At 41.9% G+C, this 17,921-nt stretch overlaps 2 protein-coding genes across 2 annotated transcripts; one reads left to right on the top strand and one right to left on the bottom strand.

Annotated features, from left to right (window-relative positions):
- The first annotated feature begins 253 nt into the window (after nt 1-253).
- On the top strand, nt 254-12,570 carry elmo3 (engulfment and cell motility 3). Its single transcript, XM_085914540.1, has 21 exons — nt 254-483; nt 3,006-3,112; nt 3,615-3,655; nt 3,761-3,833; nt 4,445-4,495; nt 4,627-4,796; nt 4,964-5,063; nt 5,135-5,286; nt 5,407-5,485; nt 6,018-6,068; nt 6,522-6,644; nt 7,022-7,144; nt 7,223-7,327; nt 7,426-7,534; nt 7,622-7,758; nt 10,228-10,391; nt 10,517-10,629; nt 10,692-10,796; nt 10,866-10,945; nt 11,212-11,292; nt 11,365-12,570. The coding sequence occupies exons 2-21, from the start codon at nt 3,035-3,037 to the stop codon at nt 11,575-11,577; spliced, it is 2,148 nt and encodes a 715-aa protein (XP_085770666.1). The 5' UTR covers nt 254-483; nt 3,006-3,034; the 3' UTR covers nt 11,578-12,570.
- On the bottom strand, nt 12,269-17,188 carry fbxl9 (F-box and leucine rich repeat protein 9). Its single transcript, XM_085914541.1, has 11 exons — nt 16,801-17,188; nt 16,114-16,215; nt 15,860-15,994; nt 15,554-15,733; nt 15,066-15,371; nt 14,754-14,970; nt 14,395-14,552; nt 14,061-14,276; nt 13,675-13,887; nt 13,335-13,552; nt 12,269-13,197 (listed from the first exon to the last, which is right to left on the bottom strand). The coding sequence occupies exons 1-11, from the start codon at nt 16,852-16,854 to the stop codon at nt 13,035-13,037; spliced, it is 1,962 nt and encodes a 653-aa protein (XP_085770667.1). The 5' UTR covers nt 16,855-17,188; the 3' UTR covers nt 12,269-13,034.
- Nucleotides 17,189-17,921: the final 733 nt, after the last annotated feature.

Genomic DNA, 17,921 nt, shown 5'->3' with positions numbered 1-17,921 from the left:
GAAATACATTCATCCAATGTTTATTTGTTGTCATTTGCATTTTAAATCTCAAGAGTTTTTCACGGTATGACTCCAAATATATACAAATTGCATGCTATATGTTAAAATCAATGGGTGAAACTGCGAATCGTGACCCTTTTAATCCACATTACAAAATATAATGAGGGATGCCTTTATTTTGAAATTACCCAATCGGAATCGGTGTCTTCAAAATCTGTTAACTTTTCTATTGGAAAATCTTTGCTCGAGTACTTAACTAACCCGGAACTTTAAATTAATCCAAGTATTCAAGAAATCGCATCTCGTTGTTTTGGACCTGTTTTATACGCAGCTCACCAAGTTATCTTTGAGTAGTGACTTTTTCAAGCCTGACTTGACTTTGCCTCTTCTGTGGAGAGAACAGATCGCAGCAAATGTCCCTCGCTGCGAGGGCAACTGTTCCTACGGGAGAGAAACCCACTACCATTTACATTTTCTAATCAGGTAGGACGCATTATTCTTATTTTCCTGCACTTCCTCCAACAAAGCTGTGCACTGGGTTATTTTATACGTGTATGACTAACCGCGCGATCCGTTTATGTATGGACGTTTTCTTTTCGTTTTTTTTTCCTCAAAAAAAAAAAATAACGGACACGGGAAAAGACACTTTTGAGTTGACTGAAGCTGGCTGCTACAGATGGGTAATAACACATGTAATAAACAACTACCGCTTCTGGATTAAGTGTTCTCTGTCTGCGTCATAGTATTATCTGTTTACTTCACATGTGACATTATTTTGCATTCCGATTTTTTAGTTGTGTTTGTGTGTGGCGGTAGCCTGTCAGATTACACTCTTGGGCAGATGAGAGTCCCCCTCCTCTTTACACAGTACACATGGAGGTGATGGGTTGGGGGGCTTCAAGACACACTTGTCCATAAGCAAACAAAAGGTCTAAAAGGAATTACTTGTGGCATTGGGTTTAACAAAGACAACTGGCCATGGATGAACACACAATCACTGACAGATGCTGAACATGTCATTTCACATTTAATGCCCCCCAGAGTAGGTTACATACGAGCTGTCCTAAAATCTAATCTGGTGTCAGGTGATGCTGCTACAAATTAGCCACAAAACCTGTATAATCCCTTGATGACCTATATAATATTTTTCTTGAAATAAGACTATTTAATCTTTAAATAATACTCAGGCTTTCTTTACAGTATGATGAAAGATTTGACAATGGCTATGATTTGTTTTCCAAAATGCTCTCAATAGTTTTTTTTTTAGTTTTTTTTTATCAGCACTCAAATGTGACCAAAATAAAATAAATGCTCCACACCAGTAACGTTCGCTGAATTTGCAGTCAAGCATTAGTTTATCCTGGGCCGAAGGCAGGCACTTGCATGAACATGTAAGGACAGGCAGGCCAAGTGTGCTTCATCATCTGATGGAGTAGTTGGTGCTATGTTAATCCAGGAACAATATTTTTTGGGTGAGTTTATTTATGATTTTAGGGGCATTTCAATTGCTGATTCCATGTTGTGTTTTTGTATTTTTTGTTTTTTTAGAAAATACCATCAAGACGGTGACCACTTTTTACATTGCTACTTTGATAGAATAGCCCCAGTTTTCCCCTTTTTGAGATGACTCACACTCATAAATTGCTCCAGAAGAATCTCACATTCTTATAAAATCTCTTCCGGATTATGGCAGGAGTTTTATTGCCGTGAGCTGACCTTTTGTTGCGACTGCACATTTAAGTTTCTCAACACCCAGGTTGTCCTCACTACACAGTCAATGTGATCCAAAACAAACATGCTGCAATTGATTAAACTAAAGCGATTATTAAGGGCTATTTCAGAAGTTGCCTCAGGATAAGTGAAGTGAACCCGGCAAAGACCTGGGGTTTGTTTTGACAGAAGCTGCAATAAACTGAGGGAGCTTTCTTTTCCAGAAGGGAGTCGTGTCGTGGTATGTGAACTATCCCAGAGATCGAGCACAGGGCGGGGTCCATTCATCACTCTTAACACAAGCAGACACAAGTTTGAACTCCTCTGAGTCGCCGTGACCTCATGAGCATGTAGAAGAATTTGCATTGGATGTACTGAGAGTGAAGGATAAGGGAGTTGTGGAGCGTGGGGGCTGTTGTCAGAGGGAACAACTGCTTCTTCTGTTCCCGCGGGGTGTGCTGTCTGAAGGTTGAGGAGGAAGTGTGTATCGTGAGAGTGTGACTAAGTCCACACAGCGTATGCACAAACAGTTGAAAGCTTGGTTACTTTTACGCCGTACACCGCCAATGCATGATGAAAGAGGAACATACTACCGGTTTGTATCGAAAATGATAGTTGCTTGAAGCTCTATGAGTCATTCGAGAAGTAACGGGGCTTTTTTCTTTGAGAGAAACGAGCTGAGCATGGTTGCTTTCAGTTTAACCCATTTGGCCATTGTATTTTTTTTTTCAACATTAATGGTGTCCCAATGGCCTTGCGCTGGTATGGCATCTTGCTTTGCCACCACGTGACTTATTGCCGAATGTGCAGGCAAATCTCATAAATGTAATAAAATCAGCACATTCTAGCTACCCCCCCCCCTAATATTTTGGCTTTTTCCACTTACATCAATCAAGCTCTTTTGAGACACTGCAGACATGTTTTTCTGTGACAGGTTAACACTCTTCAATTATTTGCCAGAATAGGAATAAGAATGCATTGACACAATGTCACAACTAGGAATGAACTTAATGCATATTCTTACTGTAAACCGTTTTAACAGTCTTTGGAAAACTGGCCATCACACATTTAGAAAGCAGAAATGACGTTAGTTCCTCGCTTGAACAGCTTCCAGCTTGTATGGCAAAGCCTCAGAGGTCACGGATTTGAGTGTGGGCCTGATCATTATGTGCCTTTTTTCCCCCCCTGTCTTGGGGTACTCGTGAATAAATTGTCAATCTTTGGTCAGATGAAAAATTGTGCAGGTCACGTGTCCCTCTCTGCGCTTTGTTTCATGTGATGTTTTTTTCTAACAGTCAGCGTGGTGGTGTCCAGAGGTGCCAAAATGCCGCAGCAAAAAGACATTGTGAAGATTGCCATCCAGATGCCAGGGGCCTACCCCCAGCTCATACGACTAGACCAGGTAATATAATATCACAGCTCTGGGTATAAAAAGTTTTGGGGGATTATCTATTATTGGTGCATCGATAAGTGTCAATTTTCATTACGGGTGTTCGTACTTTCCAATACGTGACCAGGACCCGATCAGTCAAACTTCTCCTAAGGACCATGCTGTCTCTCTCTCTCCATATGTGACCGGTCGGCGCATGGTCGCTGCCACTAATAACAGAGCAGCCACGGGGCGTACCGCACACTCTGACAACGTTTTGACTGCTTGACCGCACTTCTGGCCACTAATAACAGGATAGCTTGAGTGTCAGACATGGTAGAAGTCTGACTTGTGTTTACATGCACACAAGTCACTTTGGGCGCAATTGGTAGCAGACAACGCCGTGCTGCCTGCTACTATATGAGCGAGACGTGCATTTTTATTGTCGTAGCAGGTTCAACGCTAATGGAATTTAGCATATATTTGATCTATAGTACAGGATGTGACTGTCAGCCATTTTCTTGTCTCTGAGTAGAAGAAGCCCCTATCCGCTGTTATAAAGGAGGTCTGTGATGGGTAAGTCTGTCCATGAAGCATCTCTTTTCCTGTATTTTATTAGCATTTTCAGTACATTCTAATCACAAGCGTGTGTGTGTGTGTGTGTGTGTTCTGCACGTGTAGCTGGAATCTCCCAGGTCATGAAAACTATGCGCTTCAGTATGCCGACGGAGTGCAGACGTACATCACCGAATCGGTGAGTGAGTAGTCCAATGATGGACTCTGAGTCAGGCCTTAGACATTCATTTGCGTTAAAATAAGATGTTGAAGGGTACATCATCCTTACTTTATGACTTTACTATATGAACTAGTACTGCAAGATATTACAATCATTTTATTTGATGTTGGTTTTAAACTTAAATCTCATGACAATTTGCTAAAGTTTCTGCTTTCGACTGGAAGAATTTTGGAGGAAGACTCTTTTGTTGCAGCATGACTGTTTTCCAATACACACAGTCATTTCCATAAATGTGTGCTTGGCTAAGTATATCGTGGAATAAATTGACCGGCCCCATCAAACATGTTTAAGATGAACGACAACAGAGAAAGACAAGTTCTTCTGGAAAAATAGTCCCCAAACAAAACATATCCACATTCCAACACTCTAAATCTTTTGGAAAGCATTTCCTGTAATGTAGTCTCTGGTAAAGTGAAGATGTTTGTCCATATGTTCAAACAGTTTGGTGCTCCTTCATGTAGGTGAGTGAGCTGTGCGTGGGCTTTTATGTTGGATTCACATTGTTAGTTCGTAGCCAAAGTGTGCTTTTGTGTTTCACCAAAGTTTTTGTTTGTGGGTGTTGTTTTTAGAACCGTCTGGACATTAAGAACGGCTGCATTCTGCGTCTAACCAAGGCCCCGGTGAGTCTGTACTCATGCTCCTCTCTATTACTACTCCACATATTGTGGATGGAAGCCTGAAAATTGCAGAGCATACTGTGAGAACATTTTTACTCAGTGAGTTTTTTTTTTTTTTTAATTTTGGAATGTAGGGCCGCTGTGCGGAAGACTTGTTTAAGGGCATCCAAAGTATGGACCTGGGAGTGCGCTGCGATTCGTTGAAGCAACTCGCCAGCGTTTCCACGGACGTGACGTTTGCGCAGGAGTTCATCAGCCGGGATGGACACCTCTTACTGGTCAAGATAGTGGAAGACTCCAGCGAGTCAGTTCACATTAAAGTTCAAAGCATATACACTGGCTTATATGAAATGCCTGTTTTAAATGTTACTGTATAAATTTGATATGGTGCAACATGACTTATTAGTGAGTCAATTGTGCTTGTTCATTTTTTATTTACATGTACTCCTTTTCCTTGTATCCATGTTTCAGGAGTGCTCTGATCATGACCCACACACTAACAGCCTTTATGGAGCTAATGGATCACGGCATCGTATCCTGGGAAAACCTCTCGTCAATCTTCGTTGAGAAGGTGCCGCGGTTTAGCTTCCCTATGTGTTCCATTTGCTCCTGTTTGTTGTTTTAACCAATTTGTCCATTCAGATCGCCTGCTTCGTCAACGCCAAGGTGGCCGACGCGTCCATCCAGCAGGTGTGCTTGGACATCCTGGAGAGCATGGTCCTCAGCAGCCACAGCCTCTTCATGCAAGTCAAACAAGTAGTGACCATGGAAAGGCTCATTGCACACCTCCAGATGTGAGTAACCTGACACTTCTCTTCATGTCTCTGCTTGTGAGGGCAAACCTTTTTGTCTATCCAATATGACCTTTTCTGGTTATAAATGTGAAACGTCACTTTGTGTGTTTCTTCTACCAGGACTAATCAGCAGATTCAGACCAAAGCTATGGCTCTACTTATGGCTCTGTTGCAGACAGCTGGGGACGCAGACAGACAGGTGCTGATTTGGTTCTTCTCAGCATTTGTAACGTGTGCAACTTTCACCAGGGAGACTGCTATTGTCTCTCAGAATCACAATCTAGCAGGCATTGTAGTTAGCTGCGCCAGCACCTCTTAGTGTGACGGCTCATCTTACATTTCCTGTAGACAGGCGAGTCTTTCACTGCCTCTGCTCCTTCTCGGCTTCTCTCTGTGTGTGCGGTAACACTTTGCTCATTCAACTGCCTGTCTCCTATTCTCTCCAACTTGCTTTTGTTATACGCACGCACACACACACACACACACACACACACACACACACACACACACACACACACACACACACACACACACACACACACACACACACACACACACACACACACTCGCACACACAGTTCAACCCTTCATATTCCAGAAGAGGTTTAGATCACAGAGATCACAGATTGATCATGTCGAGTACATTTTTAGGTTTCTATCTCACTATCGCCTCCCAGTGTTAGAAACCTGTTAATACAACAACGTTTTCTTTCTGTACTTTTGTTTTCCAGGAAATGTTTGCATATCTGAATAAGAAGAACCTCCGTCAGTACATTTACAAGGTAAAATTTGATAATCGTCACAATCTGGAAAAATGTTGACATTCAGTAACAGGCTCTTTAATACAATCATTCTAAAGTCCCCATACTGATCATTTTGAAAACTTTGAATATTTTCTGACATATTTTAACCTCTATTGGGCGTTCTTGGTCCTTAAAGTCAGTTCAGCTTTTTCAGGTGACAAATGGCGTCCACTTATTTGCACAGCCTCGTAAGAATACAAGACTCAGTTGTACATATGTACGATTACAATTTCTTTTGAAAGCACATCAATATATATTTGTGTATATATTTACGTATGTGTATATTTGATTCAAATTGTCATGACGGCGACACAAATACTCTTGATGATTGTCCTGTATATATGCAATATTTAATCAGATAAATTCCAAATTCCCGTATTACTCTTACATTGTGAAAAGTAAAATCATTGTGAAAATGACTTGTTGTTCCAGAACATCATCCACAGTTCAAGTTCAGTTCAGGATGAAATGGCCCACTACCTCTATGTCCTACAGTCAGTGACTTTGAATCATCTTGACCCACGAATGAGGACACCACTGGACTGTTACAGCCAGGTGAGTCCCATGGACACCACATATAGATTCAAAGAAAAAGTATTATGGATTATGACACTGGTTTTCCATTTGTATTTTATACACCACCGTGATGGATGTAGCTGAAGTGGAGACTTTCAACTAAAATATAGGAAGTACCACAAAAATATGTACCATTTAGGAATTGAAGTCTTACACGTTGTTTATTATTGTTATTTAATGGATTTATGGAAATGTTATATGGTTACTAGATTGTGAGTGTTTAAGGTCACTATGACTTATGCATGGTTGACCATGAACATTACAATCTATCATGAATATAAACACGACATTTTCTCAAAATCAGTTGTCTTCCTCTCACCTTGTTTGAAATATGTAAGTTTGCATCTGTTATTTAGGAACAAAGAGACATCCTTCACGGTCTGCGGCAGGCCGCCTTCGAAACGGAGAGCGAGAACAGTCTGAGTCACGAGAGGAGACGTTCACTTTGCGCCAAAGAGTTCAAGAAGTTGGGCTTCTCTGTAAGTGGCAGCCCTGAAATGCGAAAGTGGTCCTCTCCTGATCACTCTAATATATTTTTTTATGTAATACCTATCCAGAACAATAGTAATCCTGGTCAGGACTTGGTGAGAACGCCTCCAGGTCTTTTAGCTTTGGACACCATGTTCTATTTTGCTGCACGCAATCCTGACGCTTACAGCAGGGTGAGTATGATTTTGTTTCCCATCACATTTTTTGTGGTCGTCAAGTATTAGTTTGACTTTGTGGCCTGACATGAAATCATACGACATCCCTCTGTCAGTTTGTTCTGGAGAACAGCAGCAGGGAGGACAAGCACGAGTGTCCTTTTGCTCGGAGCAGCATTCAGCTCACACTCATCTTGTGCGAAATCCTTCGTATAGGGGAAGCCCGTGAGTTTGCCAGCACTCCTGCTTAGCTTTCGCTGTGAAGAAATGATGATAGTGACCAACGGTCCACCAATGTTTTTGTTCTTGCAGCCTCAGAGACGGGCTCAGACTACCACCCCATCTTCTTCAGTCAGGACCGGCTATTGGAGGAGCTTTTCTGTGTATGCATCCAGCTGCTTAACAAGACCTGGAAGGAGATGAGAGCCACACAGGAGGACTTTGACAAGGTGCACTTGATAGTTGAGAGTCCATAGATGTCAGCTGTTGACACTCTTATCTTTTGTAAATAAGGGCAGTGTCTGGTTTTGGTATTAAAATTTTCACACATATCAGATCGTTCTCACCAAAAATGAAAATTAGAACCTTGATACATATGTGCAACTCTCTTTTTATGCTCTCCTTCACTCACTCACTCAAATGGACCTTACAAGCCCTTTGTCATGCTTTGACAATGGTGAAGGTTGGTAGCAAGTTTCAAGCAGCGGGGGCTTGTCTACATGAAATATTGGTCATCTGTCTTTTCAAATCATCCTCCAAGGCAAAGCGGCTGCGCTTTTGTTCTCATCTCCATTTCTACATCATCTACAGCCGCCCTGTTCCCACCAAGTGTTCCCAAGACGGCCATAAAACTCAATGACCCTTTCACCTTTTTAGGAGCGGGCCACAAGGCTGCAGGTCTGGCTTTTTGTTTTTGCTCACAGCTCTCAACGCAGGGGGCTTTGGGGCAAACACAAAGGGGCATTAGGTGGACAAAGGGAAGCGTGGAGGGTGGCAGCAACAGAGGGAGAAGGAAATGAAGAAAACAAAGCATCTGAGCATCAGCAGTAATTACACAACAAGGGAGGGAATGTCAAACACTGGAAACATAATATGAGAGGGCAGGACACAAATTAGAGAAAAACACCATTGCTGGTGCTGGCATATTGCAACTCTCCAATTTAGTACTCATTATTTCCTTGATAAAATGTGACGTGTGCTTACGTGTGTCTGGCAATGAGGGTAACTGGATTAATTGCAGAAAAGTGGAAAAAAGGTGGACCTAATAATCCAAGAATGCAAAATTATCTAGCAATAGGTTCAAGCAGAATGAGCAACATTAGTGGATGTTGCAACTGTGCAATAAGTAGTCTATATATATATACAGGGATATGAATGCTTTTATGAATACTAGTATATTCTAGATTGAATTTGAACAATAAAAATAGTCAGCAACGTGTGTGGAAAAAAAAAAACATGCTGCTTTCATTGTCAGCTTTTTGTACTGCACGTAAACACCAGCAATAAAAACATAAGGTGCATACAGAATATTGCATAATAGTATATGTGATATATGCAAGTGTGGAGAAAAATGCTGCAAAAATAGGCAGCAGCATTTTATCCATCAATCCATTCTCCAGTAAAAATAAAATATGTCAATAAATACTTAATTTCATGCATTGAAGCAATAACAAGAATAACATAATATGTATACAATATACTGGATGCAGTTGTTCATGTGAATCAAAAGCAGTAAAAATAGGCCGTGATATCAGATAATAAAACTTGTAACAAATGATTATATTTAAAGCTGTTGCATGCAGAATTCTATCCCTCCTCTACTGTAACATTTATGACACGTGTTAGAACATTGGAGCACATGTTGAAGATGTTTTAAGGAAAGAGAGATAGCTGCCAGTCATGACTCCAATTGGCCAACAGGGTTGCATGCTTGTGAGGGGGGGTGGACGCTCGCATGTGTTTGGAGAGTATCAGGGTGTGTGTTTACAAAATAGCCACCCAAGCAGGCCTAAGCGACTCTGCTGGAGTCATGTAGAGGATCACGGACGGCCTGTCTCCACACACATTGAAGTTTGGAATTGGAATAGTTGCTAGTTTAAGAGTAACAATGGAGGTAAGAAGGATCTGTATTGTTTTGTTTTGTTTTTTTAAACTAACAGTTACAGTCTGTATATAGGTGATACAAATTTAAAACCTGATTGTGTGCGTTAAATGTGACATGGTGAGGTTATTTGGGTCACTGCGTATACAATATACTGCTGCCAGACGGGCAAACTGCAATTCCAAAGCTTCTTCTTTGAATATGCAATGTTAATAAATTGTGCACGATCTGCTTTAGTGAATGATCATTAACAATCAGTTCAATTGGACGTGAACAGGAATGCGGTAGGTCAGCAGAGTGAAGCACAACAAAGTTGGCCAGCTCATCCATATACAATATCAAGCCGTCTCTATTTAAAACCTGCATGTTAAATGCAAGTAGGTGCTCACCTATATACTGGATGGTTCCAGAATAATAAGAAGTCTTTCGCTGAGCACGCATAACTGGCCTTTTTAGATTGTAACCAAGATGCTGTTAATAAAATGACACTTTGAATGTTAATGGCTGTCAGCTAATTGTGACAAAGAAATTTATTTAGAATTGAATCACTGAGTATTGGGTTATTGATTATTCTAATTATGCGTGGCCAGTGGTTGTGAAGTAGGTTAATAAAAGGCATTGATTGGCAGCTGTTTGGGGAAATTGCTATGGGGGAAGTCAACTAGCTGGCTGTTAACTTGTGACCTTACATCAAAAGTATAGCACTGTTTGTATTCATTCATTACTGTTTTAAAAATGGAACCTTGCCTCCAATGTAAAAAAAAAAGTCTAAATTTCGATGAAATAACGAGCTTTTTGTTACTTGGATTGTAAATAGGTGATGCAGGTGGTGAGGGAGCAGATCACACGCACGTTGTCCACCAAGCCGACCTCACTGGAGCTCTTCAAGAACAAAGTGAACGCGCTCAACTACAGCGAGATCCTCAAACTGCGCCAGACGGAGCGACTGCACCAGGAAGAGACGCTGGCTCCGCCCGTACTGTGAGTGGAATGACGAGCATGGTGCAACTTCACAAAAGGAGGAAATAAAATCAAAGATTTTTCGAATACTATACTTAAAGCATACCCAATTAGAAACATACCTATCTGTGTGTGTGTCTTTGCAGTGAACTGAAGGAACGTCTGAAGCCAGAGCTGCTTGAGTTAATCCGCCAGCAAAGACTCAACAGGCTTTGTCAGGGGACCATGTTTAGAAAGATCAGCAGCCGACGCAGACAAGGTGAGTGAGACATAATCACTCAAGATCTTGCAAATATTCATATCATTGGCTGTCGCCAACAGACAAACTGTGGTACTGTCGTCTGTCGCCCAATCACAAAATGCTGCACTACGGCGACGTGGAGGAAGACTCGGACGCTCCGCCCATCGAAACACTGCAAGAGAAGAGTGAGTTGTGTGGAAGACTGGCAAAGTGATTGAGCAATAAGATACTGATGACTTGTGCTTGTTGTTCAGTCCCAGTGGCAGACATAAAAAATCTGCTGGTAGGCAAAGAGTGTCCTCACATGAAGGACAATAAAGGCAAACAGAACAAGGTGAGCTTCCTCGTCGTTACGTCGCCGGAAATAAAAAGTCTACACACCCCTGTTCAAATGCTAGGCCATTGAGATATAAAATGTAAGGCCAAGATAAATCATTTCAATACTTTTTCCATGACTATACATGCACAACTTGATGGGGAAAAATAAACTACAATACTTTTTGTTATATTTGTAAATTGTGTGCCTTGGCTGACTAAAGGTTGGCAAACACTTGCAGTAGTGTGCACGAGGTCTCACTGTTCTGTGTGTGTTGCACACAGGAAGTGCTAGACCTGGCGTTTAGCATCACCTACGATGTGGAGGAGTACAGCCTCAACTTCGTCGCCCCCTCAAGGACTGATGTAAGACCAACTCATTAAGATCCACATCATCATAAGATGTCCACTAATAGACTGTATGTCTGTCTGTTCCAGTTCTGCCTGTGGACAGATGGACTGAGCGTCCTCTTGGGCAGGGACATGAGCAGCGAATCCATGCGCAGCGAGTTGGACATCCTCCTGTCCATGGAGATTAAGCTCCGCCTACTAGATTTGGAGAACATCCCCATCCCAGAGAACGCGCCCGTGGTCCCCAAAGCGCCGAGCAACTACAACTTCTGCTATGACTTCAGTCAAACTGAGCAATAGAGGAAATCGAAGCGCTCAGATGGGTGCTTGTGTAAATATGCAGTGTGTGTGTTTTTGTGTGATAGAAAAGTATGTTGTGTGTGTGTGTGAGGCTCTGACTTACACGTTTGTTGTAAATGTGCTGTTGCTGTGCTCATTTTGAACATCCACTTGCTTGATTGAACCTCACAATTTGAAGTGCAATTTCACTTTTGGTTCATTAATCTGTTCCAAAGAATCATAGACTTAACAAAATGAATGAAAATCATACTTGTTTTGTGGAAAAGTGAAAACTGGCTCTTAAATCTTTTTATACAGTACAGAAGAACCACTAAAGGAAATGTACAATACATTTTTTAAATACTGTTGTTTTTTCGGGGATAATTATGGGCCCCCTGTTTGTAATATTGGGTATCTGTGAGCCATTATAGGCTTTTACATTTTCTGTCCCTTAAAGAAAATCAAATCTTTTTTCCATTTTAACAAGATGTAAATCCAGTTCGCCTGTTTTGCTACAACATGCGGTACATTTGATCAAAATAATCATAATCAAGTCTTAGGCAATGCTCAGCATAAATAAATAAGTAGGTACTCTACTGTGTCCAAATCACTTCCCGTGAAGCATATAAAATCTTTTCAAGAATCATGCAAATAAATGTGTATTTTTGTGATAAAACATGAATGTTTTGGTTCTGAAAGTTTGTAAGCAATGTGATTTTTCTGACAGTGTTTTATTTATAAAAACATTTGATATACGAGTCAGTTCTGGTGCATTGTACAGTTTAAGAGTTCACCAACACAATTCAACACTGTTGACGATCAACACCAACAACAGTAACTGACTAATTAGAACAGGAAGTTCCATAAAAAGTGATTTCTACCAAATTATATTTTAGATGAAATTATATTACAGAAACTAATGTAGGAGTAGGAAGATTCTAGCCACTTTGTTCCCTGTTACACCTTTACACTCATCTTTGTGTTTGTACTTTGCAAATAATGTCTTAAATACATAAATAAATGCAATTTAATACTAAGCTAATCTTTTCCAGAGTTTTATTAAAAATTACATTTGGCTTCATCTAAGTGCAAAAAGAAAGTCAACATTTTTTTTTTTATCTACATAAATAAAAAGCACTTCATAAGCACCTTCAAATGTTCAATCTGCCCTTTCAGTTATCTCTTCATCTAATGTGCATCCATTTTAATATTATGTTTTGCTTAGATGCAAACATAGTGACATGTTACTTATTAAATAGGGGAAATTGCTTTTACAGGTTTATTCCACATTGGTTTAACATGGAATGAATTCTTCATGCTACTGGAAGACTTAAGTACGAAAACAAGTGTGGGGATAGCTTGAATGCCGTTCTTCTCAACTGTTCATTTAGTCAAATGTGGATGTTATAAACCTCAATACTTCTTAACAGTTTTGGTCAGCAGATTTGTCTGACGAAAAGTCATCCAGAACATTTAAATCAGAGTGAAAAGTCAGTACCACAAGGTAGTTTGTAATAGATATTTTCCAAAAAGTGCAGCTGTGATAGAAGGTGGTCTACCATTGTTCCCGAGATCTTGTTGCACTTTGACACGTCCAGTGTTTTAAGTCGCTTACAGTGCTGAGCCAGCAGGAACAGAGACCTGGAAATATCCAAACGTCAAATCGGATTGAAAAGGCTTCAAGGAAACCAGCGGCCCCCAACCCTATTTGTGCGACGGAATCGGTTTGACGTAAAGCAATTTTGGACAAAAACAGGCTTTGTAAAGGACGGACTTACTTATCTGTGATGTTATTGCAACCGGAGAGGTAGAGATGCTGCAACCTGTGGAGGTGCGGCACCGCCTGCTCCACGCCGCGGTCGCTTATACGCACACAGCGGCTGAGCTCCAGGCTGGTGAGGGCGCGGCAGTGTCGGGCCACAGCTGACAAGCTGGCGTCCGTGATGTCAGTCATCGAGGAGAGAGAGAGATGTTGGAGTTCGGGGAAGCGCACAACCTACACGTGGAAGACACAATGAGTTTATCTCTGAAGTACAACGCATGTCCCTGAAAATCGGACTCACTCTTGAACTGCCGATTATTTTATTTTCAGGTGCTAAAGCGAACAATGTAGAAGACCTGTGTGATGCTGCTGTCGGTGAGTTTGCAGCAGGCGGACAAATTGAGCTCCCGCAGCCTGCTGAGCGCCAACAGTGACACTCCCGCTTGCTGTTTGAAATGCTTCAGGTCATCGGGCGTTACCAACTTGGGTCGCTCCTCGAAGGGCAAACGCGGAGGCTTGAAAAAGCCCATATTGCCGAAGGTGCGTGTGAACCTGGGGCCCTTGTCCTCCTGTCCAGGGGAAATCTGACTTTACTGGCAACATTAAGAAATTGTTATCAAATCATTGGGGCTGATTTTTTTTTAAATGAAATGATAGAATTATGAAAATATACAAGATATTAAAAAAAAAAAAAAAAAAAGAGAGACAAGCAACAAAGGAGCTCTCCATCTGCACCGCTCACCTTCTCCTCGTCGAGCTCACAGGCGCTGGTCTCCACCATCCCGAGCAGACCCCAGTCCGTCACCTCTTTACACCAGCCCAGACGCAGCACCAGAAGGCCCTGCAGGTAGGTGGCAATGGCGCGCACCGACAAGTCGGTCACGTTGACGCACGAGGTCAGGTCCAGTTCACGTAGCGTGCTGCCTAGAAGCTGCGTGAGGCTGAAAACCGCCTCATCCTAACAAAAGACAAACGTTCAGTTTTATTGTCCATGGACTTTCTGCAGTGTATACTCAGCAGTGGCAGAGCTAGAGGGGGAAACTGCCATCGTGAACACAAACTGTACCACAACGGACCTGCATGTAAGTGCAGCTCCGAAGGTTGAGCTTCTCCAGCTGCGCTTGCTCAGAGAGGCATCGTGACAAGCCTTTCACCATCTCCGCACCGCCGACGTGGAGACACTCGGATAGATCCAGATTCCGCAGTGATGGGATGGATACCAGCTCGGCCAAGCCTGCAGATCGCATGACCACCATCACTAAACTTCCAACATTGGATATATAAAGTAAAAAAGTCCACGCAAACATATTATTGTGAAAATGCCAAACTGGAAACGTGAAACATTTACAATACTTCACTTTGGTCTTGGTTTTATTGTCAAACATACCGTGTCTAACATGGAGTCTTTAAAATAACCATATGATGACATGGATACCTGTTTCAGTGATCTTCCAGTCGCGTGACAGAGAGAGCTGTGTAAGGGAGTTCAGGCCTCGCGCTACGGCCACCACGGCCCTGCTGGTCAGCTCGGTGCAGCAGCTGATGTCCACTTTCTGGAGGCCCGGCTGGTGCTTCACCAGAACCTCCACCGAGTAGTCTGTCAGCTCTTTGCAACTTTGCAGACACAGCTCCTCCAAAGTCAAACCTTCAATCTGTACCACAAATCATATAACGCAGACCTAATGGTAGTGCTCGAGCCAAGATTACACAGAATGGACGCATATATTCCTGTACTTTGTTTTCTAACCTGGGCAATAGTGCGAAGGGACTCGGGGGTGACCGAGGTTCTGCTGAGGTCCAGAGCAACAAGGGTGGCGCTCTGCTCCGTTAGCAACTTGCGCAGGTTCCTGAGTGAGAGGAGTGCGGAGGAAATCTCAACAGTTCCCACCGGGCAGCCACTGTAGGGGTCAAACTCAAAAGCGATGTGGCAGCCAGCCAGCGAGAGGCGACGGAGGCCAGGTGTGCAGCCCGTCAGGCGATTGAAGGTGAGGTCGGAGAGGTAGCGCAGGTCGGACAGGTCCAGTTCCTCAAGGCCGCACAGGGCCGACTTAATCTGGAACCCAGTGGAAAAACTGATTTTGGATTTGGTGGAAGACCAACAACTGAACCAAGATAAATATCAGGAGATCTATATCAACTCTAAAGTGCTGACTTTATGTCTGACTTCTATAAAACATATTGCAATAATGATATCTAGAAGTTTGTTTTCGTGGTTTTAGTGGTATTAGATTTAACCTGCTGTCTGTGTTCCTTCCTGGAGAGGAACGCTCCGGACATGAAAAGGCTGTCCAGGCCTCTTAGGTCGAGCCTGCGGAGTGAAGTGAGACGAGGGAGGAGAGCCAACAAGGAGGCCTCGGTGACACTGCTGCCAGGTAGTGCTAAACTTTCCAACTTGGAGCCAACACTTGTGCCCACCTGATGGGAGAGAGAGGTGAGGCGACACATGAGAGACCGAACACGGAGACACATTCTGGAAGTGACATCTATGAAAATTCAGGGTTTCCCGTTTTAGATGATTGTGATGATAAAACCCCCTCAAACCTCCTGCAGCAACGACCTGGACAAGCTGAACCCATCGAGTTGTTTGATGATCAGGCTGCAGCGTGAGCGTTGTCCAAGACTCCTGACCAGCTCCAGGGATGAGGCTGAAGCTGGAAAGCAAAATGTGACATTCCTCTACACACAAAAAGACACATACAAAAGATTTGGTTTGCATGTACAACTCTTTGCTTGACAACTCCAATATTTGTGTAAATTTGTGCAATTCAATAAAAGTGATGAGGCACACAAATGACCTGAAAACACAAGTCCTGGCTGGCAATGTACCAGCTACGGCAAACTAGCGATGCTTCCTTTCTATCAGTAGTTTGCAGGAAGGTCAGGATGTAGACTACAATCTAAAAAGAAGCACATTGCATTGGTAATGTTTAGTGAAGCAGTGAGCATAAACAGTGCCTGTTAAATTTAGTATGAGAGTCACGCTGAAAAATATCAGAAAGAAATAATTCGACATGAATAAAATCAATGAGACAGAAGGAAGAAATAGAATTCTAAAAGTTAAAATAGTAATACATGAAGAAAGACTAAGATGATAGAGCAACCGTTTTCTTCTACAAGGATCAAAACTGTAATTTTATGAGACAAAACTGTTCATAAAAGAAAATCTTGGTGATATTAAAAAATATTACAAGGAAAATAGAATTAGGATATTGCAAAAGATGCAATTAGATGCCAAATTGATACAAAATTGAAGAATATAAGCCTTATTCTACAAGGTGTGACGTTCAATTTGTGTCGGAATTTTTAAACACTCGTTAGAATTACGTCGTCACTGACTGCCTTGTTTTTCTTTTCAGTCTTCAGAGTCTGGGAAAAAAATATTTTTTGTCAACCGGCTACAATATAAAGTTGATGTACACCAAACGTCCACGGGACCTGTGTTTGGTAGCGTGTAGGCATGTCTCTAAATAAAGTTGCCTGACCTCCAGAGGCAACTCAGGTGCTTCCAGCGAGTCCTCCTCATTGCAGCCTTCCATCTCGCAATTTGCTCTCAGTCAGATGTTAGGCAGAAGACACCACGGAAGACCTCTAAACGCATCACGGCGGAGCTAACATAAGTGCTCACAAGCTAACTAGCCTCAACGCCGCAGCTCGGCTAACACGGAAACAAAGTCGACTTTGCACCTTTTAATTGCATGACTGAAGTCGTGACAATAGCAAACTGTGAAATGCCAGGTTTAGAAGAAGAAGCTACTGGCTTGTTCCGCGTATTTACCGCAAGCACCACATTTCGTCAGTCAGGAGGATAAACTGAGCGTCTGTTTTGACGTCACAGGGGCGGGGCGCCGTGAACGCTCGTGATAATGACCAGGTGACCCCCCTCAGAATAACATGCTTGAACCACACTCACACACTTTTAACCAATTTCCCCCTTCGCTTGCAAAAAAAAATAAAATAATGACAATGACATAATTCAAAACGACTTCTGTTATCAAGCTGTGAAACTGTTTTTCCTGCGTTTTCCCCAGCATTAACTTCCCCAGAAATAATAGCAGTGAATGTGTTTCTTTGCTGATAAGAAAAAAAACATTAGTTAAAACTCAAATTAACATTTTAAATCTTCAATGTCTGAGGTCCAACAAAATAATCTATTCTCATCACCGATGTGATGAAGTTTAAGGTGATTTTTTTTTTTTTTTGAACTGTCACTAGATAGAGGGGTTATGAAAGTAAATATAGCGCATCCATGTGTACTCTGCAAATGTTATTTCTTCTATACGTGAAGTTTTGGGTGCAACCTGAGTCACAAAAGAAACTGTAATCTTGCACTGGTACACGCCTTGGCTTAATTAACACCATTAATCTTTAAATATATTTGAAAACTGGAGAATTCATTTAAAACAATAGTGGTTTGTGGTTTAAAACACATACAAATGGGTTGAATGATAGCAGAGTGACAATAAAGACTGAATATGTTTAATTAGAAGGTAAGACAATCGTAGATGATATACATACATATGATGTGAATTATATAATGATGATGATGATGACGACAATGACAATGATGATGATAAGCAGACACTCCAATGAGTAATAATTTACA

The sequence above is a fragment of the Syngnathus leptorhynchus genome, chromosome 6 (genome assembly GCF_054491065.1).
Source record: "Syngnathus leptorhynchus isolate UIUO chromosome 6, UIUO_Slep, whole genome shotgun sequence".
NCBI lineage: Eukaryota > Metazoa > Chordata > Actinopteri > Syngnathiformes > Syngnathidae > Syngnathus > Syngnathus leptorhynchus.
This window is presented reverse-complemented; position numbering and strand designations above follow the sequence as displayed.

What these genes read in the sequence shown, in the direction of transcription:
- elmo3 (XM_085914540.1), top strand. Translation starts at nt 3,035, where the DNA reads ATGCCGCAGCAAAAAGACATTGTGAAGATTGCCATCCAGATGCCAGGG. An exon ending in TCAAGAAGTTGGGCTTCTCT is followed by an intron (nt 7,145 to 7,222) that starts GTAAGTGGCAGC and finishes ATACCTATCCAG; the next exon opens with AACAATAGTAATCCTGGTCA. An exon ending in CACAGGAGGACTTTGACAAG is followed by an intron (nt 7,759 to 10,227) that starts GTGCACTTGATA and finishes GATTGTAAATAG; the next exon opens with GTGATGCAGGTGGTGAGGGA.
- fbxl9 (XM_085914541.1), bottom strand. Translation starts at nt 16,854, where the DNA reads ATGGAAGGCTGCAATGAGGAGGACTCGCTGGAAGCACCTGAGTTGCCT. An exon ending in CCCTTCGCACTATTGCCCAG is followed by an intron (nt 14,971 to 15,065) that starts GTTAGAAAACAA and finishes TTTGTGGTACAG; the next exon opens with ATTGAAGGTTTGACTTTGGA. An exon ending in CCGACAGCAGCATCACACAG is followed by an intron (nt 13,553 to 13,674) that starts GTCTTCTACATT and finishes TTCCACGTGTAG; the next exon opens with GTTGTGCGCTTCCCCGAACT.